The sequence below is a fragment of the Polistes dominula genome, unplaced genomic scaffold, assembly GCF_049000335.1.
Source record: "Polistes dominula isolate Pdom_NZ unplaced genomic scaffold, Pdom_raw_medaka contig_82, whole genome shotgun sequence".
Lineage (NCBI taxonomy): Eukaryota > Metazoa > Arthropoda > Insecta > Hymenoptera > Vespidae > Polistes > Polistes dominula.
In genome coordinates, this window is record NW_028301046.1 from 5,490,808 (window position 1) to 5,512,994 (window position 22,187).

The following is a 22,187-nucleotide window of genomic DNA, read 5'->3' on the forward strand; positions in this document are numbered from 1 at the left end:
GACGATACATAATAAATATATAATACGCATTTTCGCTCAACCAGCCAAACATTATGCAATTTTTTATAAATTTCTTTTTTTCTTTTTAGTAATTTTTTAACGCTTCTTATAGACACGTTTAAATTAGATACTTCGTGGAAAATACGTTGCACGTGATTGATATTGCCTCGATGTATTCAAACGGACTTTCTATTATATTCCAGTGCGACGAGCCATATGATACGGACAATAAACAAATTTATTTTAATTTATTTTTTATATATTAATAAATAAGTAAGCAAATGAGTTTATATTATTATTATTATTTTTATTTTTATTATTTTTATTGAGTCTATGTAAATTAGAATTGAATTAATGTTGACAACGATCCTTAGAAATTATAGACGCGTATTTTAAGAATGATTTTCTTCCAATACATATTAGATATTGGCAAGTAGCACTGTCGTGTCAGCGCTCAAAAAATGAATGCTCATTTAAACTGAGTAAAACAAATGATTTTCTCAGTATAATTGTGCTGCACGCAGCGAGCTCGTGTAAAGCGCCGATAAAAGCTGCCGAATAAAGCATTTAGCAGTTAGTTGGTAAGAGATACGAGTACTCAATATATTATCAGTACAATCAAAATATAAGTTTGTACGTATATTTTGTAATACGATCTAATAGGAGTTTTCATCGGTCGAACTGAAGCAAGAACAACGAGTACATCAATAGAAATTCGATACTACTGGAAATTAAGCCGATGATATTGTTTTATTTCAATGCTACTATCAAACGATTTAGAGTGCAATGTGCGAAATCTCGAAATCTAATTACATCTTCATCACATTAACGTAATAGAAATATATTCATTGAGTGATGTAATCTTAAAAAATAATCGAGTGTGTCTCTTTTCGTTGGTATTAATTTTCATACAATTAGTATTTTTTTTTATTGTTCCATGAAAACAATTTGATTACTTACTATTTTCGACCAAGGGAAACACTCTTTTTTTCTTTTCTTTTCTAACTCTGTTTGTATCACATATGCTCAGAATACTAATCGAAAATTGATAAGGGGCACGTACTAACTACATTAGTTAGTATTGTTAGACGAACGGTCAAATAATACTGGAATATTATATTGCAAGCTTTATATTAGCTATACTTAGCGAAGGAAATGTGCATTTCTACAAGCTTAGGATCTTTCGTTTGATATATGCTAATTACATTAGCGTTTTGTACCTGCATTATTGAAAAGAGAAGGAAAATTTACATTAGTTCTCACGTTAAAACTCACTTATTTCGGCATAGAATAATAAAGTCAATTATCAATGATCTCGAACGATCTTCTAATCCAGAGTATTTTGTAATGGGCAATTTTTAATCCTCTTATGTATATATGTAGGTATACATTTATGTATTTAGGTGTATATATATGTATAAATATATATATTTATTGTATATACTATATACACAAATAAAGGCTTACTTACATGACGATTCGCCTAACAATCCTAACGTGACTAAAAACACGATTGTTGGTCCCTCTACATTTTAGCTTTATCTTGCGTGGCTTATTGTCAGAAGAGCTAGAAGGGTAAAAGAACTAAAAGGATGCTTAAGAGAATGAGATGTATCGAACTTTTCTCAATGTGTACGTGCACTAGCTGATAAAAACGCTTGAAAATAATGTATTATTAATCATCTGCTTTTTGAGATGAGACACAAGACTACACATAACTATCAGATGCTACAGGAGTATAACGTTCAAAGGAGTGATAGGGAATGTCATGCGAAAAAAATAGTGCTAATAATCAAAAAACCATGCAAAACAGTTGATAATAATCGTTTAAGTAGACGGCAATTACGAGAAAAAGAAAGCTTGCATATTTTTTATATATTGAAAACCTTATTTCTCCATGCACCTGCCTTAAGAATCAAAGTTACCTGTTCAATGTATGTAAATTGTAGAATATCATTGTAGAGGATACACCTGTGTTGGTTAAGTTGTATTATATGTATGTATGTGTGTATGAATGTATGATCTTGCGTGTTTTGTATATGCATATACGTTAATATATAAGTTTTATTGTCATACTAGGATTACAATATGTAGTAACAGACATTTTCTAGACACGATGACTAACTGACCAAATATTTATCCGAAACTTTGTCTGAATAACACCTTTACAACCACTGAAACTTTCCTGCATTTATAAGGAAAAATGAATGAAAAATTATGAAAATCATTATCAGGAGAATATGCTAAAAATTTGGTTCAAAGTATTCCTCGGGAGATGTCAGTTGATTATCGATAATACTATCGACTGGATGTAACTGCAATCTAAATAATCTAATTGTTAATACAAACAACGTATATGTACGTATTTTTAAATTTGATTATATAAATTTTCCCATGAATTAAGCCGACACATATTTTATTAAATCGGGCAGACAGTAAATTTGGGCAGTAAACAAAAGCGCGAATCAGTAGGGAACCGTACTTTCGTTGTAGCAACGTGCTGTTTAATTGCGAGCTATTCAAATATCTTCAGTATCTACAACCACCTATAGGATATAAATAGAATATCTAGTTTTGTTCATTTAATATGCACTTTATACGGGATATGTTCACGGATAGGAAAACTTTTTCTTATCGATAAAGATGCATCGAAATGTTAAATTTCTTTTTTTTTTTTATAAGTGGTATCGACTTTCAGTTAATATTACAAATTTAAGCTCGACTTGAGTGGTTACTTTATAGAGAAGAATAAAATGAAGGGTATATAATCGTACCCAGCTTGCCTCGGGATATTGTTAGAGAGAGTGTAGATGGCACGCTGGAATGTACGTGGCTCCACGGTAAGTAAAATTGCTAGTAGGACCATCAATACAGCAGCTGCTGCGCTCATCCAACAAGCACAGCTCGTCCTACCGGTAGTCTTCGTCCTAGGCTTCGTCTTTATCACACTGCACTGCATGCTCGAGCAAACTGATCGTACCGTACTGTCTGTTTCTGTCACTTAAAGATTATGCCTTTCGTAAATTTCTTTCAAGCTTATGGACTTTTGTATAATTGCTTTATTTTTTTATTTTGATTAAAAAAAAAATTTTTTTTTAATTTCACGATGTCTCCCGTTCCAATAATTAGTATGAAGAAACAGCAAGCGAGTATAATGTCAATCACAACATAACCGATCTTTTCGTTTTACCCAAAGTTATTTTGAAAAATTTCTTTACGATGAAACGATATTATATTAATGAAATATAATTTATTGATTAGATTGATATGTTCGTTTGAAAGATATCTAATGAATATTCGAATGTTTAATGAAATAGTGAAAGCTGTTTAATGAAATAGGAATTATATTTACTTGTTAAATATTTTTGTTAAATGCCTTGAGTTTATTAAACAAAAACAAATAGATCTATTCTGAATGAGAAATTAAATGTTTTAATTACCTTCAATACACAACAAAAATATGAATTGTAAAATGTGAATAATCGAAATATAATATAAGTTACTCGAGCGTATTTGCCATTTCATTATACTAATAACAAGAGCACAAAATTGAATGTACAGACACGCCTTTATTGCAAGTGAGTTTTCAATGATAATACATTAGCCCCAGAAGCTCCTCATAACAAATTTGTCCATATCGCAGCAAAGACCAACGATAGGAAGGCAAAATCTTTTTTTTACCGATAACATTTCCAAATAACGAAGCACGTTAATCCGAGCAATACACCGTAGGACGCATATCTTACCCATGATATTTAATATAGGAGCCACACACGTATATAAGTTTGTGATCCTGATACATAAGCTTTGTTTTTCTTTACAACCAATCGCAATTTTTTAGATTTGCACCATACAAATACCGAATACCGGCCCTACACCTTGTACGGTAAAATGCATCATATTAAAATACACCGTAGAGTGTATTGTCATATATTATTAATGACTTGCAGTTAACTAACTTAATGTCATGCAGTTCCCTTTTTAAGACATTGCTAACCAGTGCGCGCACATATACTACTTCAATATCAGAAATAAAAGTAATAAAAGCGTTGCCACAAGTGTCGCACCAACTAGATTCTCTTCTAAAAAGAATATTGTAACTAACCGAATGATATAACGATAAGTATTATTGTATTATATTTATTTCGAAGATGAGATCAATATAGAGAAAATGTCGACAATCGCCTTTTTAAATATCCGAAGGGATAAAGAGTCCAAATATATGCCAGTTACAACTTCATCCCGTAGAAGAGTGAACCGTTGAAATTAGAACGAACTACAAAAATCTTAACTACATTTCAGTGTTGAATAACAGAGAGGCCTGTGCGAGATTGCGTGTACATGCGAAAAATATAAAGCAAATGAAAAATAAAGCATACCGATATAATAAAATACTCTATGTACGGACGCAATTACGTATCCGAGGTAACTGGTTAGCGGGATTCGTACATTGCTTACTTAGAAGGTTAGCTGTGAGTGCGGTACCTTGGTCGTCCTCCAATGGGGACAGTTCTGCACCTTCGTGCAGTGCTACGTCCGACCCGCTAGAACTGCCCAAAGTACGTCTCTTGCATGGGGATCTTCTTCTTGGCCTAGGTGAACCATCGCTATCTGTGTCGCTGTTCAATTCGTGCCGCGAACTATCGTTCTTTGTATAAATGTCACCGTTACCAGAACCAGGTGACGTGTCTAAAGATAGCTGCGTTTCCCATTGATCGGAATTATTAATAGAGTACTCTGCTGCAGCAGCTTGCGCCCATGTGTCACGTTCATCGCTTTCCGATTTTCCAGCTTTCCCGTAACCCCTATCAATTTCGCATTCCGACGTCTTCAAGTCCGATGAAAAAAATGGATCATCCGATCGATCATCGCCAGTTTTCATCGATTCTAACATCGATTGACCTAATTTTTCCGAATAAAGGGGCCCAGTAAAATGCCTTATTGTTGTTACTCTTTCTATGAATGTTCCATCTTCGTTTGTTTTTATACTTTGACTACTGTTACTTGTATTTAATCCTATATTAGTCTGATCATCGCTAATTTGTTTAAGATCAGGGGAAACTTCGGTGATTCTAGTAGTTTCCCTCTTAACAATTTCCGTAGGATATCCGGAATCTGTTATTTCCATCGTAGTAGTTACCGTTTTTACAGTCTTCAAAACTTCATCCATTTGCATGAGTTCCTTTAATTTGTCGGGATCGATCGTTTGATCCGAGGAAGACACGATCGTTGTCACTGTAGTATAAGTTTTATCAGACTCAAATATATTCGATGGATACATTTCGATGTTTTCCTTCTTCGTCAAATATTCAGTCTCTATAATATCTTTATCTTCGTCGACAGGACGATTGGTATTTAATTGCGATAGAATCGTATGATCTTTGTCTAACAATTCATCCTTCGTAATACGTACTACATCGGCTGATTTTAACAAAGGAATATGAGATTCCATCTTTGATCGGCTGCGAATATCTGATTCTATGGTTTTACTAATTTTGAGATTCTCTTCGTCTTCGATCTGTTTCCTTATTTTCACAGGAATCTTGGACTTAGGGCTGCTTTTTTCTGGTGATTCAGGAGAACGTTCGTATGGTTTCTTTATTTGAAGACCATGTGGTGTTCGTGAAACGTCTCCAAGATCTAGACGAAAATCTGCTTTGGCGGACGACTTGGTGGTGGTGAAATGACGTGGGGCGGGAACAGGTTGCTTTGTTGGAGCAGAAGTAGCATGCCTCTCTACAGTCCCATCAATCTCAGCCGAATCATGCCCTGACCCATCCAAAAGGACATGGACAAGAACAGGAACAAGGACATAAAGCACATTGATACACACTAAGAATTGATCACTTTAATCCAACTTAGGGAGTTGGACTTAAAGATTCAGCGTGTCTGCTTGACATTCATATGCGTGTGTACGCGCATACCCACTCTAATAGGCGCGCGCGCACACACGCACGCTCACGCGCATTGTTTCCGCATGTACGTGGGTGTGTACGTCGCACTTCTACGGTAAGTTTAGTTAGTATCAATACTGGAACAGGATTAGTTTGTTTATAAAAAAAACACTCATTAAACAGTGTCTAATTGTGACGCTTGAATCTTACTAAAACGGACCATTACAAAATTTACTCGCAGTAAAATATACGTTTTAATAAATTAAAAAAGCTTTCGCGTGTAGTATTAGAAGATACAAGATTTTTACTTTATATAATAGTTACAATTCATTTGACTAAGGATATAGGAAAAGATATTTTAATTATTGTTATATTATATAAGTAAGGATATGAAATTCTTTTAATAAATACTTCTAAAAGAAAACAAGTTCAAATACTTTAGAATATACAGAGTGTCCTGTAACTGATGGTACATGCAAACAGGAGTTGATTCTACATAAAAAACTAAATCAAAAATGTAAAATCAAATTGGTTCATACAAGGTTTTATTTCGGAGAGTTTTTAATGTATTTCTTCTTAATATATTTTAGTACGTTGTCAGTATGATAATATTTTTTTGTATTGGTTCTACTCTTCTGTTTATCGAACAAAGTTTTTAGTTTTTAAAGTTGCAAGCTCAGTTAAATTATTAAACTTATTTTCCTTGAAAACCTTATACGAACAAATTTTATTTAACATTTTCGATTTAGTTCTTTATATAGAATCACCTCTTGCTCTCTTGTACCATTATTTACCTGACAGTCTCTATTATATATTTATGAAATTACTTATTGTAAATCACAGAAGTTATAAATTATATTTACTCTTTCAACAGATTACCACTCAATAGATTAATGACCATTTTCTTGTTGCATATAAACCACTATAGTATCTAAATTACAGCAATGTGTTATTCAAATTTACATGTATACTCTCTTGGGGAGATACTGGTAAATATTTAGTAAGAAACATGCGCACAGTATCCGTTAGTGTGAAAGCGTCGGCAGGTGCTAACTATGGAAGATAAAGCTAAATATAAATGAGGGCACCAAAATAGAATTTGCTAATACATTGATTTTTGACCTGTGATCTGTGTTCGTGATTATTGCGTTTCTGTTACTTCCACTTTACCTGGTTTTGTCACAGAATATGTTTGTTGAACTAGGTTTTGTGCTCGTCTTGTTGCTTCTTCTGTTACATCTGTAAAATGAGAAATGTTATTTAAATATTGACACATAAATCAAATTAACATTGAAAGCAATGAAGTAACAAAGATTAGATGAATGATGTTTCCCTGCATGGTATACCTTGGTCATGCTTCTCTATAGTTGTGGTGTCCTGTTAATCCAATGAAATAAATTACGGAATAAAGAGTATGTGAATTGTATGTTATATATTATAACGAAAAAAAATAAGGACTTGCAAATAAAGTCTGTTACACTTAACAAATATGAAAAAAATTATTTTATATGATGTGATGAAATAGTTGATAATAATATAACTTATTGTATGGAAAACCTGGAAACATGCATTAAATAAATGTTAAAACAAGAGAAATATAATACTGGCTTCAGCGCAGTAAATAAAAACGCGTAAATTGTTATACTTCTTCACCAATCAAGTATATCTTTCGAACACATTCGTACCCCAAAGTATTATCTTCCGATTAAAGATTATGAACTGATACAAATTTAATGGAAATGTAAATAATCAAATTAGCAATAAATATATGCGTAAGAATATTATTATTATTATTATTATTATTATTATTATTATTATTATTATTATTATTATTGTTTAACGTGTATAATCTGAAATAATGTAAAAACGATCATTCCATTCTCCTCTCTATATTTTTTCGTACGAATGTATTACCTATAAATAACAAGTTGGTAACATTAGTGGACTGAAAGTGATTTAGATTAGAAAGTTAGAGTTGATTATAAATAATGAAAGTGCACGACTAGTTTGCACGTTTTTGTATAACTATTAAAACTGAAGTTACAGAGAAAAGCAACAACATAATTAATTATGTTACACACAGCTGGAATATAATTTGAATAACGCAATTATTGCAAGATACCTTCGATTCTACTGTCAGTGAACTCGGCGAGACTGGGTGGTGGTGTTGCTGCCGTCCGCACAGACTTTGTTACGACTGTGGTGACGGATTGTCTTGTGTGAGGTTCAAGGTGCTCTGATTCACTAGATATTACAACTACTCTACCTGAACCCAAATTTGTACTTAGCTGTTCAGTTCTGTCATCCGGAGAAGTACTAATACGTTGTGGAATGCGCGAAATCTTTTTCGATCTATCCCGTGATACCAAGTCCTGATTACCGCTAACAGTGAAACTAACTGTATTAATATCAGGTTTGGGATCAAATGTAGATGTTGAAAAACCGTAGCCCTCTGGTGCAGAAACTCCTTGCGCAGGAGAAATTATTTCACTACTTATAATCGTGGTCGTTCTACCTCCAAGTTGTTCATTTATTTTTCGTCTATCTTCAGATTCCTTGGGAAGGAAATAATCCCTAGAAGCAGTGGTAACACTTGTAATTTTGTGTCCAGCATCAGATACTTTGGTCTCTGCCTTCGTTTTTGTATCCTTGATAGCATCTGCAGTTATATCCTTCGAATCTTTTGCAAGTTTAACTGAACGCGTTGCAGCTTCCTTTGCTCGCGCCTCTTCAGCTGCAGCTTCGGCTTTGGTTTCTTCAAAGAATTCTTTCACATCACCGGTGACTTCTTCCATTGCATGTTTGGCACCTTTAATTATACCAGACAGAAATCCAGATCCTTTCTCTTTAATTTTCTTTTCCTCTTTAGTAGTTGTTTCCTTTGCTTTTTGAGTACTATCAGCAATACTACTACCACCAGTTGTTAGTTTTTCCGTTGTTGATCCAGAAGGAAGAAAATGTTCACTTGCAGAAACTGTAAAGTCGTCTGCTTTCTGTACGATATTAGATACTTTCGATTCAGTTTTTGCTTTAATGTCCTTAGCTGCGGCCTTAGACTTATTCTTGGTGTCTTTAAGGCCATCGACAACTTGTTCTGTAATTACCTGTGTACCTTCTATAATATTTTCATTAATGTTTTTTATTTTTGCTGAACTTTTATCTTTTACATCAGTAACATCAAAAACGATCTTTCGTTCAGCATCGTGTACTCCAGATACTGCTTTATACTTCAAGTCTTTTACACCTGTAACAGTTTTATCTTTTGCTTCATCTACAGCCTTAGACGTAAGCGCTGCAGCTTCTTTAGCACGTGCTTCTTCTTCAGAAGCTTCGGCTTTCGTTTCATCCAAGAACTCTTTGAAATCATCAGACACTTCACCTACCGCTTGTTTAGCACCTTTAATTATACCAGAGAAAAATCCAGAAGTTTTTTCTTTAGCTTTTTTGGTTTCTTTTGCAGCCTTATCTTTTGCTGACTGAGCACCATCCACAACAGCATCAGCTCCAGCAATTGCAGCACTTTTGACGATTTCAGCATCTTTTTTAATTTCCTTCGCTGCAGCATCTTTTGCATCTTTAGTAGTCCCTGCTACACTATGAGTTGTGGTTTTTATTTTATCAGTAACTTTTTTCCCACCTGAAATAACACTGTCACCTGTTGCTGTAACAACAGAAGCTGCTTTAGTTTTTAAATCTTTTACACCATCTGTAGTTTTCTCAGCAATATGTGACACTCCTTCAACTGTTTTCTCTTTAACATCTTTTACACCAGTTACTGCTTTATCCGTTAAATCATGTGCCTTACTTTTAACTTCGTTTTTAGCATCTTCAGTGCTACACACTACTTTATCTTTGACGACTTGTGTTGCAGCTACTGATTTATCCTTTGCATCTTTAACAGCAGTTACCGTTTTTTCCTTAGCATCTTGAAGTCCACAAATTGTCTTGTCTTTTGCTTCAGCCAAAGATTTAGAAGCTCTTGCAGCATCTTCTCTAGCACGTTCCTCTTCTTCTGCAGCTTCAGCTTTCGTCCTGTCCAAAAAGTCTTTTACATCTACAGAAATATCATCGATTGAGTGCTTAGCTCCCTTAAAAACACCTGTGAAAAATCCAGAAGTTTTGTCTTTAGCTTTTTTAGTTTCTTTCGCAGTTTTATCTTTAGCTGATTTAGCTGTGTCCACAAGAGTATCAGTGCTACTGCTTATAGCACCTTTCACAGCTTCGGTGTCTTTTTTTAATTCTTTTGCTACTGCATCTTTTGCATGTTTAGCACCATCAGCAACTTCGTGGGCTGCAGTTTCTACTTTAACCACAGCTTCTTTACCACCAGACATTATTTTTTCGCCTGCATCTTTAGCTACAGCAGCTGTCTTATCTTTCCCATCTTTGATGACTTCCACTGTTTTCTCCGTCATATCCTTTACTTTCTCTTTTGATTTATCTTTAACATCTTTTGCATCAGTTACTACTTTTTCCTTAACGTCACTAGCTTTACTTGCTGCTTGTCCTGTAGCATCTGTAACACTAGTCACAATTTTCTCTTTGATATCTTGCGTAGTAGTTACAGTTTTATCTTTTGCATCTTTAACACCAGCTACTGTTTTTTCTTTTGCATCTTTTACTCCTTCTACCATTTTATCTTTTAGATCTTTAATTTCAGTCTCGGCTTTATCCGTTACATCATCTATAGATTTTGCAGCTTTGGCAGCTGTTTCTTTAACACGTGCTTCTTCTTCGGCAGCTTCGGCTTTAGTTTCATCTAAAAATTCCTTAAAATCATCAGAGACATTTTCAACAGCTTGTTTCGCTCCCTTGAATATACCAGAGAAAAATCCTGATGTTTTCTCTTTAGCTTTCTTTGTTCCTTTTGCAACTTTTTCTTTTGCTGATTGACTACCATCCACAACAGTATCAGCTCCAGCTATAGCGGCACCTTGTAAGACTTCAGCGTCTTTTTTACCTTCTTTTACAAGAGTATCCTTTACATCTTTTGCACCTTCTGTAAAGTCATGTGCTGTTACTTTCATTTTATCACCAACTTCCTTTCCATCAGATAAAATTTCACCTTCTGCCTTAACAACTGCTGAATCTACTTTATCTTTCACGTCTTTTATACCAACTATAACTTTTCCTGTAATATCCTGTAATCCACTTATTGTTTCGTCTTTAGCATCTTTAGTGCTAGAAACTAGTTTTTCTTTGACATCTTGCGTTGTAGCAATTGTTTTATCCTGTCCATCTTTAACAGCAGATACTGTCTTGTCCTTTACAGCTTGCATTTCTGTAACTGTTTTATTCTTTAATTCTTTAGTATTTTCTGCGATCTTATTTTTTGTATCTTGTACAGATTTTGAAGTACGTAATGCATCTTCTTCCGCGCGCTCCTCTTCTTCAGCAGCTTCAACTTTCGTCTCTGCCAAAAATTCTTTAACATCTTCAGAAACTTCTTCAACAGCGTGTTTAGCTCCTTTAATTATGCCCGAAAAGAATCCAGATGTTTTATCTTTCGCTTTTTTGGTTTCTTTTGCAGCTTTATCTTCTGCTGATTGTGCATCACTTGCTATAGCACCAGCAGCGAAGGAAAATGAGTCTTTTACAGCTTCAGCATCTTCTTTCAGTTCTTTCGTTACGGCATCCATCGCATGTTTCGTTCCATCCGTCACTTCATGAGCTGCAGTTTCTACTTTATCAGCTGCTTTCTTTTTTCCAGTCTTAATTTTATCTTCTGCGTCTGTAACTGCTACAGAAGCTTTATTCTTAACATCCTTCAATTCAATCGCTACTTTTTCCGTAAGACCATGGACTCCTTCAATTGTTACGTCCCTTGCATTCCTTACATCAGATACCACTTTTCCGGTGATATCTTGATCTTTAGTATCAGATACAATTTTCTCTTTGATGTCTTTCGTGGTAGAAACAGTTTTACCTTTTGGATCTTTAACAGCGGTTATAATTTTCTCCTTACAATCTTGTAATCCAGCTGCAGTCTTCTCTTTCGCATCTTCTATAGATTTAGCAACACTTGAAGCAGCTTCTTTAGCACGCGCTTTTTCTTCTTCTGCTTCAGCTCTTGTTTTGTTTAAGAATTCTTGAACATCATCAGAAGCGTCGTCAACTGTGTGTTTGGCTCCTTTAAAAATACCAGAGAAAAATCCTGATGTCTTATCTTTAGCTTTTTTAGCTTCTTTCACAGTTGATTCTTTAGCTGATTTCGCTGTATCTCCAAGGGTATCAGTAGCAGTGCTTATTGCACCTTTTACAGATTCGACATCTTCTTTCAATTCTTTTACTGCTACATCTTTCGCATGTTTAGCACCATCAGCAGTTGCGTGCATTGTAGTTTCTACTTTGGCAGCAGCTGCTTTTCCGCCAGACATTACTTTCTCGCCTGCATCTTTAGCTACAGCAGTTGTTTTATCTTTTCCATCTTTAATGACTTCCACTGTTTTCTCCGTCATATCCTTTACTTTCTCTTTTGATTTATCTTTAACATCTTTTGCATCAGTTACTACTTTTTCCTTAACGTCACAAGCTTTACTTGCTGCTTTTCCTGTAGCATCTGTAACATTAGTCACAATTTTTTCTTTGATATCTTGCGTAGTAGTTAAAGTTTTATCTTTTGCATCTTTAACACCAGCTACTGTTTTTTCTTTTGCATCTTTTACTCCTTCTACCGTTTTATCTTTTACATCTTTAACTCCAGTAACGATTTTGTCTTTTACTCTATCAATAGATTTTTCGGCTTGAGATGCGGCTTCTTTAGAACGTGCTTTTTCGTCTTCAGCTTCTGATTTTGTTTTGCTTAAGAACTCTTGAACCTCATCGGCAGTATCTTCAACTGTGTGCTTGGCGCCCTTAAAAATACCCGAGAAGAATCCAGATGTCTTGTCTTTAACTTTTTTAGTTTCTTTCGCAGTTTTATCTTTAGCTGATTTAGCTGTGTCCACAAGAGTATCAGTGCTACTGCTTATAGCACCTTTCACAGCTTCGGTGTCTTTTTTTAATTCTTTTGCTACTGCATCTTTTGCATGTTTAGCACCATCAGCAACTTCGTGGGCTGCAGTTTCTACTTTAACCACAGCTTCATTACCACCAGACATTATTTTTTCGCCTGCATCTTTAGCTACAGCAACTGTCTTATCTTTCCCATCTTTGATGACTTCCACTGTTTTCTCCGTCATATCCTTTACTTTCTCTTTTGATTTATCTTTAACATCTTTTGCATCAGTTACTACTTTTTCCTTAATGTCACTAGCTTTACTTGCTGCTTTTCCTGTAGTATCTGTAACAGCGGTAATAACTTTATCTTTTGCATCTTGAACACCAGCTACAGTTTTTTCCTTCGTATCATTAACACTAGCTACAGTTTTTTCCTTCGCATTTTTAACACCCGCAACCGTTTTCTCCTTAGCATCTTTTACTTCTTCTATTGTTTTATCTTTTAGATCTTTCACCCCTGCAACAACTTTTTCTTTTGCGTCATCAAACGATTTTTCCATTCGAGAAGCAGCTTCTTTAGCACGTGCTTCTTCTTCTGCAGCTTCAGCTTTAGTCTTATCCAAAAATTCCTTTACATCTGCGGAAACATCCTCAGCTGAATGCTTAGCTCCTTTAAAAATACCCGAGAAAAATCCAGAGGTCTTCTCTTTAGCTTTTTTAGCTTCTTTCACAGTTTTATCTTTAGCTGATTTACCTGTGTCCACAAGAGTATCAGTACCAGTGTTTATTGCACCTTTCACAGCTTCGGCATCTTCTTTTAATTCTTTTGCTACTGTATCTTTCGCATGTTTAGCACCTTCAGCAACTGCGCGCGTTGTAGTTTCTACTTCGGTAGCAGCTGCTTTTCCGCCAAACATTACTTTTTCGCCTGCATCTTTAGCTACAGCAGTTGTTTTATCTTTTTTATCTTTGATGACTTCAACTGTTTTCTCCGTCATGTCTTTTACTTTTTCCTTTGATTTATCTTTTACGTCCTTCACATCAGCTACTACTTTTTCTGTAACATTACTAGCTTTACTTGCTGCTTTTCCTGTAGCATCTGTAACAGTGGTAACAATTTTTTCTTTGATATCTTGAGTCGTTGCTACACCTTTATCTTTTACATCTTGAACACCAGCTACAGTTTTTTCCTTCGTATCTTTAACACCAGCAACTGTTTTCTCCTTACCATTTTTTACACCTTCCATTGTTTTATCTTTTATATGTTCGACATCTGCAACAACTTTTTCTTTAGCGTTATCAAACGATTTTTCCATTTGAGAAGCAGCTTCTTTAGCACGAGCCTCTTCTTCTGCAGCTTCAGCTTTTGTCTTTTCCAAAAACTCCTTTACATCTGCGGAAACATCCTCAGCTGAGTGCTTGGCTCCTTTAAAAATACCCGAGAAAAATCCAGAAGTCTTGTCTTTAACTTTTTTAGTTTCTTTCGCAGTTTTATCTTTAGCTGATTTAGCTGTGTCCACAAGAGTATCAGTGCTACTGCTTATAGCACCTTTCACAGCTTCGGTGTCTTTTTTTAATTCTTTTGCTACTGCATCTTTTGCATGTTTAGCACCATCAGCAACTTCGTGGGCTGCAGTTTCTACTTTAACCACAGCTTCTTTACCACCAGACATTATTTTTTCGCCTGCATCTTTAGCTACAGCAGCTGTCTTATCTTTCCCATCTTTGATGACTTCCACTGTTTTCTCCGTCATATCCTTTACTTTCTCTTTTGATTTATCTTTAACATCTTTTGCATCAGTTACTACTTTTTCCTTAACGTCACTAGCTTTACTTGCTGCTTGTCCTGTAGCATCTGTAACACTAGTCACAATTTTCTCTTTGATATCTTGCGTAGCAGTTACAGTTTTATCTGTTGCATCCTTAACACCAGCTACTGTTTTTTCTTTTGCATCTTTTACTCCTTCTACCGTTTTATCTTTTACATCTTTAATTTCAGCAACGGCTTTGTCTTTTACATTATCTACTAATTTTTCAGCTTTAGCCGCTGCATCTTTTGCTCGCACTTCTTCTTCAGCAGCTTCGGCCTTGGTTTCTTCAACAAATTCTTTAATATCTCCAGAGATATCTTCTACTGCGTTCTTAGCTCCCTTTAAAATACCCGAAAAGAAACCAGTTGCTTTGTCTTTTGATTTCTTCGTTTCTTTTGCAGCTTTTTCTGTTGCTGATTGAGCACATTTTATAACATTTTCAGTATCGGTTATAACAGTATCCTTTAAGATTTCTTTATCTTTTTTAAATTCTTTTTCTAGACTATCCTTCGAATCTTTAGTATCATCTGCAGCCTTTTCTGTTGTTTTTTCAACTTTATCAACCGTCATTTTAGTATCAGAAACTATTTTATCTTTCACTTCTGATGCTGCAAGAGTAGTTTTATCCTTGATATTCTTTATGCCTGCAGCAGTTTTTTCCTTTACATCTTGTACTGCCTCAATTGTCTTTCCTTTTGCTTCCTTCACATCAATAGCTGCTACATGTGTAATATCACTTATTTTACTTTCCGCTGTATCTTTAGCATCTTTAGTGACCGATACTACTTTATCTTTGATGTCTTGCGTTGCACCTACTGTTTTGTCTTTTGCATCTTTAACACCGGCTACTGTTTTTTCCTTTGCATCTTGAAATCCAGAAATTGTCTTGTCTTTTGCTTCAGCCAAAGATTTAGAAGCTCTTGCAGCATCTTCTCTAGCACGTTCCTCTTCTTCTGCAGCTTCAGCTTTCGTCCTGTCCAAAAAGTCTTTTACATCTACAGAAATATCATCGATTGAGTGCTTTGCTCCTTTAAAAATACCCGAGAAAAATCCGGAGGTCTTGTCTTTAGTTTTTTTAGCTTCTTTTGCAGTTTTATCCTTAGCTGACTTGGCTGTGTCAATAAGAGTATCAGTACCAGTGCTTATTGCACCTTTCACAGCTTCGGTGTCTTCTTTCAATTCTTTGGCTACTGCATCTTTCGTATCTATTGCTTTTTCCGAAACTTCGTGAGCTGTAGTTTCTGCTTTTCCAATAACTTTTTTACCTCCAGACACAATAGTGTCTCCAGCTACTGCAGCTGCTTTAACAGTTTTATCTTTGACGTCCTTTATACCAATAGTTGTTTTATCTGTTGCATCTTTTATTCCATCAGTTATTTTTTCTTTTGCATCCTTTACACCAATTACTACCTGATGTGTGGTATCATGTACTTTGCTTACTGCTTTGTCTTTAACGTTTTTAACGTCAGAAACTACTTTCTCTTTGACGTCTAGAGATGTAGCTACTGTTTTATCTCTTGCATCTTTAACAGCATCTGCAGTTTTCTCTTTAGTATCGTGTACTTCTGCTACTGTTTTATCTTTTAGAACTTTAACCTCAACTGCGATTTTATCTTTTGTATCTATTGCAGATTTAGTAGCTTCGGAAACAGCTTTCTTTCCACGTTCTTTTTCTTCAACTGCCTCAGCTTTTGTATCTTCAATAAATTCTTTCACATTTTCAGAAGCATCATCAACTGCGTGTTTAGCTCCTTTAAATATTCCCGATAAAAATCCAGATGTTTTTTCTTTAGCTTTTTTGGTTTCTTTTGCAGCCTTATCTTTTGCTGACTGAGCACCATCCACAACAGCATCAGCTCCAGCAATTGCAGCACCTTTGACGATTTCAGCATCTTTTTTAATTTCCTTCGCTGCAGCATCTTTTGCATCTTTAGTAGTCTCTGCTACACTGTGAGTTGTGGTTTTTATTTTATCAGTAACTTTTTTCCCACCTGAAATAACACTGTCACCTGTTGCTGTAACAACAGAAGCTGCTTTAGTTTTTAAATCTTTTACACCATCTGTAGTTTTCTCAGCAATATGTGACACTCCTTCAACTGTTTTCTCTTTAACATCTTTTACACCAGTTACTGCTTTATCCGTTAAATCATGTGCCTTACTTTTAACTTCGTTTTTAGCATCTTCAGTGCTACACACTACTTTATCTTTGACGACTTGTGTTGCAGCTACTGATTTATCCTTTGCATCTTTAACAGCAGTTACCGTTTTTTCCTTAGCATCTTGAAGTCCACAAATTGTCTTGTCTTTTGCTTCAGCCAAAGATTTAGAAGCTCTTGCAGCATCTTCTCTAGCACGTTCCTCTTCTTCTGCAGCTTCAGCTTTCGTCCTGTCCAAAAAGTCTTTTACATCTACAGAAATATCATCGATTGAGTGCTTAGCTCCCTTAAAAACACCTGTGAAAAATCCAGAAGTTTTGTCTTTAGCTTTTTTAGTTTCTTTCGCAGTTTTATCTTTAGCTGATTTAGCTGTGTCCACAAGAGTATCAGTGCTACTGCTTATAGCACCTTTCACAGCTTCGGTGTCTTTTTTTAATTCTTTTGCTACTGCATCTTTTGCATGTTTAGCACCATCAGCAACTTCGTGGGCTGCAGTTTCTACTTTAACCACAGCTTCTTTACCACCAGACATTATTTTTTCGCCTGCATCTTTAGCTACAGCAGCTGTCTTATCTTTCCCATCTTTGATGACTTCCACTGTTTTCTCCGTCATATCCTTTACTTTCTCTTTTGATTTATCTTTAACATCTTTTGCATCAGTTACTACTTTTTCCTTAACGTCACTAGCTTTACTTGCTGCTTGTCCTGTAGCATCTGTAACACTAGTCACAATTTTCTCTTTGATATCTTGCGTAGCAGTTACAGTTTTATCTGTTGCATCTTTAACACCAGCTACTGTTTTTTCTTTTGCATCTTTTACTCCTTCTACTGTTTTATCTTTTACATCTTTAATTTCAGCAACGGCTTTGTCTTTTACATTATCTACAGATTTTACCGCTCGTGATGCAGCTTCTTTCGCTCGTTCTTTTTCTTCTTCAGCTTCACTTTTGGTCTTATCCAAAAACTGTTGAACATCATCGGACGCATCATCAACTGAGCTCTTCGATCCCCAGAAAATACTTGAGAAAAATCCAGATGTTTTATCTTTAGCTTTTTTAGTCTCTTTCTCAGATTTGTCTTTCGCTGACTGGGCCGCGTCTACAACAGTATCAACACCAGTGGAAAGTGCACCTTTCACAGCTTTTGCATCTTCTTTTAATTCTTTTATCGCAGCGTTTTTCAAATCGCTTGCGCCATCTTTTAGTTCTTGTGCTTTAGATTCTACTTTATCAGCAGTTTTGTCAGCTTTATCTCGGGCATCTTTTACTTTAGTTTCTGCCTTATGCTTGATACTTTCTGCTTTTTCTAGCGTTTTGTCTTTGGCATCTTTTACTTCAGCTACTGATTTCCCAGCAATTTCTTCTGCTCCATTTATCACTTTGCCTTTCACATCTTTAACACTCGCAACTGTTTTATCTTTAACTTCTTGAACTTCTGTTACTGTTTTATCTTTTAGATCTTTAATTTCAGTCTTGGCTTTATCTTTTGCATCATCTACAGATTTTGCAACTTTAGCAGCTGCGACTTTTGCACGTGCCTCTTCTTCGACAGCTTCAGCTTTAGTTTCATCTAAAAATTCTTTAAAATCATCAGAGACATCTTCTACTGCATGCTTGGCTCCTTTAAATATTCCTGAGAAGAATCCAGATGTTTTTTCTTTAGCTTTCTTCGTTTCTTTTGTAGCTTTATCTTTTCCTGACTGTGCGGCATCTACAACAGCTCCAGCACCAGTGGTAACTACTCCCTTTACAGCTTTAGCATCTTCTTTTAGTTCTTTTGCTGCAGCATCTTTTGCGTCTTTTGCGCTATCTGAAACTCTGCGAGCTGTGGTTTCTATTTTATCAGCGGCTGTCTTTTCACTAGAAACGATTTTACCTTTTACTTCTGCAACAGCTGAAGCACTCTTATCTTCAACGTCTTTAATACCAGCTGCTGTTTTCTTGGTGAGATCTTTGGCTCCTTCTACTGTTTTGTCTTTTACATCCTTTACTCCAGCTACTACTTTCTCGGAGACATCATATGTTCCAGTTATTGCTTTGTCTTTCGTATCTTTTGTTATAGTCACTATTTGTTCCTTGGTCTCCTGTGTTACTGCAACCGTCTTATCTTTAATATCTTTTGCACCAGCAATTGTATTTTCCTTTACATCTGCTCCTTTTGCTACTGTCTTATTTTTCAGATCTTTAACGTCAGCAACAAGTTTATCCTTAGCATCATCTGTAGCTTTTACAGCTTGTCCAGCTGCTTCTTTTGCATCAGCTCCTTTCTCTGCTACCTCGGTTTTTGTTTCTTCTACAAAATCTTTAACATCATCGGATACGTCTTCAACTGTTTGCTTAGCTCCCTTGAAAATACCCGAGAAGAATCCCGATGTTTTGTCCTTTGCCTTTTTGGTTTCTTTCGCAACTTTATCTTTCGCTGATTGTGTACCATCCACAGCAGTACCAACACCAACGGTAAGCGTATCTTTTACAGCTTTAGTATCTTCTTTCAATTCTTTTGCTGCAGCATCTTTTACATCTTTTATACCGTTTAGAACTTTTTGTGCGGTGGTATCTGCTTTATCACTGGGTACCTTTTCGGTTGGTGGAGTTTGTTCTTTAGTCTTATCCTCTTGACTTTGCGGTGAAATTATATGTGATTGTTGATAACCACTAATTATACCAGCGGTATTTCGTGTGTCTTCCAAAAACTTGGCTGTTGTTTCTTTGAAATCACTTTGCGGTACTTCAGGTGGTAAACTTTTTTCTTTAGATTTGCTTCGGGAGCCACGTTGCAATCTGGGACTTCTAAACATTCCAAAAATTCCACCACTTCTTTCTTTGCTACCTTCATCTCCTGATCCAGATTCCTGGCTTTCTTCTTCCTTTTGGATCGATGGTTTGCTTGACCGTTCCATAGTTTTGATGTCTGCATTATAAGAATCTTCATCTGCGCTATCGAACGATCTCTCCTTCGAAGTACTACGATCTCTCTTTTTAGATTTGAGTTTAGGACTTTTAAATATACCAAAGAAGTTACCTTTCTCCTTACTTTCTTCTGCAGTTTCTTTATCAGTTTTTTTATCTGGTGATAGAGTTTGTTCAGGTGTCAATTTATCCGTTACATCGTACGAATGTCTACTAACTTTGTCTATTGGTACATCAAAGCTATCGTAAGTAGGAGCACTAAACGTAGCTACTGGACTTGTTGCAGTAGGTTTTGCATCATCCGTCTTGTAACTTATATAAAGAGCATCCTCGTCAGCAACTTTACGTGTTTCCTCGAGGAATTTTTCAGTCGTAGATTTAAGTTCTTCGTCACTATAATCAAACGATGAATCTTTTACTTTACTTGTTTTTTTATCTTTCAATTTTGGACTTCTAAATATACCGAATATACCACCGCCACGTTCTTTACCAGTTGTACCTGTTTCGCTATCATCCTTATCTTCTTTTTTTGGTGATTCCTTTGAGTCAGATTTAGGAACATTTTCTTGTTTAATCGGACTACTCTTGGACGTTATTTCGAGATTCTTACTATCCTCTCGTTCGATCTTTTTATCTATTTCATCAACAGAATTTATTATCTGATCTGGTTTGATCGTTGACGTTCCATTTACATGTTCTTTTTTCGTTTCTACAGTCGTAATAGTCGTAATTTTTTCTTTTACTCCTGACACTACTTGTGGCTTAGTACGAACTTCGATAGACGATTTGTCCTTTTTATCTTCTACGGGAATTGTTACTGACCCATTTTTTTCGGTTGATTCTGGTAATGCATGTAAGATAGCAGCAGTATTTTTAGCATCCTCCAGTAAATTTATAGTTGTTAGTTTGATATCAGATAAGGCAGTTACTGTTTCTTTCTGTGCTGGAGATGTTTTATCGCGAGATGTAGTTACAGGTTTTGATACTGCCTCAGATACTGGGAGAGTTTTGTTTTCCTCATCTCCGCTATCAAAAGATGTCTCTTTTGAATCTTTGGATTTTCCTTTTTTTAATTTGGGACTTTTAAATATACCCGAAAATATACCACCACTTTTATCTTTCACCTTTGTCAACGTATTTGTCGTTTCTTCTTCAAGGTTCTTTGTAGGATATTGAGCATCATATACGTCCTTATACGCGGAATGACGCTTATCGGTAATTGATTTTCCATCTTGTTCAACTTTGCTTTTCGTCGGAACATCCATTTCGATTTTAGTTTTGATTTCTGTCGTTTTAATCTTTTTATCGGTATCTTTCGTTGGTTGCGATGTCCCTTTGATATCACCTTGCGACAACTTTTCATCAACTTCTTTACCTTCCTTGGACATCTTCTCTTTTTCGCTAACTTCTGCTTTACTTTGAGGTAAGATGATCGAATCTGTGGAAGTTACTGTAACTATCGGGGGTTTAATATCTTTTATAATGGTAATCTGTCTAACAACTGGTTGTTCTACTACTGTATCCTTCTTTAAAATGCCTGTTTGTTTTGGGGTAGAAATTTGCTTTTTAGGATCCCTTTTCCCACCGTGTGCTCGTTCTTGTTTAATTATCAGTGGTTCTATATCGTCTCTAACTTTTGGTTGTAGAATAATACCTAACTCCGCATCCCTAAATTGATCTGAACTTTGAACTATCTCTTTGTTAAATGAAATTTGCCCTACAGCACCTCTCACCTTCTCACTGTCCCGCATATCATCATAAACCACCGACCACCCTTCCTTCGCTAACTTCTCCTTTTCTTTCTCTGCATCAGCTATTACACCTGTTAATTAAGTATTATATATTTTAGCCATCTGTAAACGTAACATATGTAAAGGAACACATTTTATTCGTTCATATTGCGTCATCATTAGTGTAAGCCGGCTCGTTCGTCATTGTTCTTTGATTGGAGCAGAGGTTAGATTGCCGCGTGGATTGTGCGTAGAGTGTATGTGCTGTGGAGCAGCCATCCTTCAATTAATAATAGTACATTAACTACTTCCAATGAATGACGATGATGAAATATATAAATAATTGATTATTCATTACCCATCATTTCTGATATAGTAAATACCTATGCATTCTTGTGTGATCGGTAAATGTAAATGTGCGATGTAATCATTGTATTTTATGTATTTCTTTTTTATAAAAGTATCATTATATTCCTCAACCCTAAAGAGGGCAAATATTATAAATAAAAAAAATTAAATATAAATAATATTATTTTTTATTTGGCGTCGTATCGTTTGCTAAACGATAATTCGTTATTGTAAACTTTAACAACGCTAGTATTTACTTGATTTTCATCTACTTTTACTTTACTAATAAATAATTATATCTATTTATTCTAATAATCTATAAAGACGGCTGCTCCGTGCGCCCACACAACAAGGCCACACACATTTTGACTGTTCATGCATCGCCAAATAATTGTAGCAT

At 35.4% G+C, this 22,187-nt stretch overlaps 1 protein-coding gene across 19 annotated transcripts in view; it reads right to left on the reverse strand.

Annotated features, from left to right (window-relative positions):
- The window catches only part of LOC107074551 (uncharacterized), a 75,766-nt gene that overhangs the window by 3,146 nt on the left and 50,433 nt on the right, over window positions 1–22,187 (reverse strand). For 10 of the 19 annotated variants that reach the window (XM_089175133.1, XM_089175123.1, XM_089175122.1 and 7 more), the window contains 5 exons: window positions 8,017–21,531; window positions 7,065–7,133; window positions 4,459–5,769; window positions 2,775–3,000; window positions 1,472–1,567 (listed from right to left, as the gene is read on the reverse strand). In XM_089175133.1, the coding sequence (XP_089031259.1) occupies window positions 1,472–1,567; window positions 2,775–3,000; window positions 4,459–5,769; window positions 7,065–7,133; window positions 8,017–21,531 (15,217 nt within the window). The remainder of the gene's footprint in view (window positions 1–1,471; window positions 1,568–2,774; window positions 3,001–4,458; window positions 5,770–7,064; window positions 7,134–8,016; window positions 21,532–22,187) is intronic. The other 9 variants (XM_089175138.1, XM_089175131.1, XM_089175124.1 and 6 more) reach the window with 8 other exon arrangements.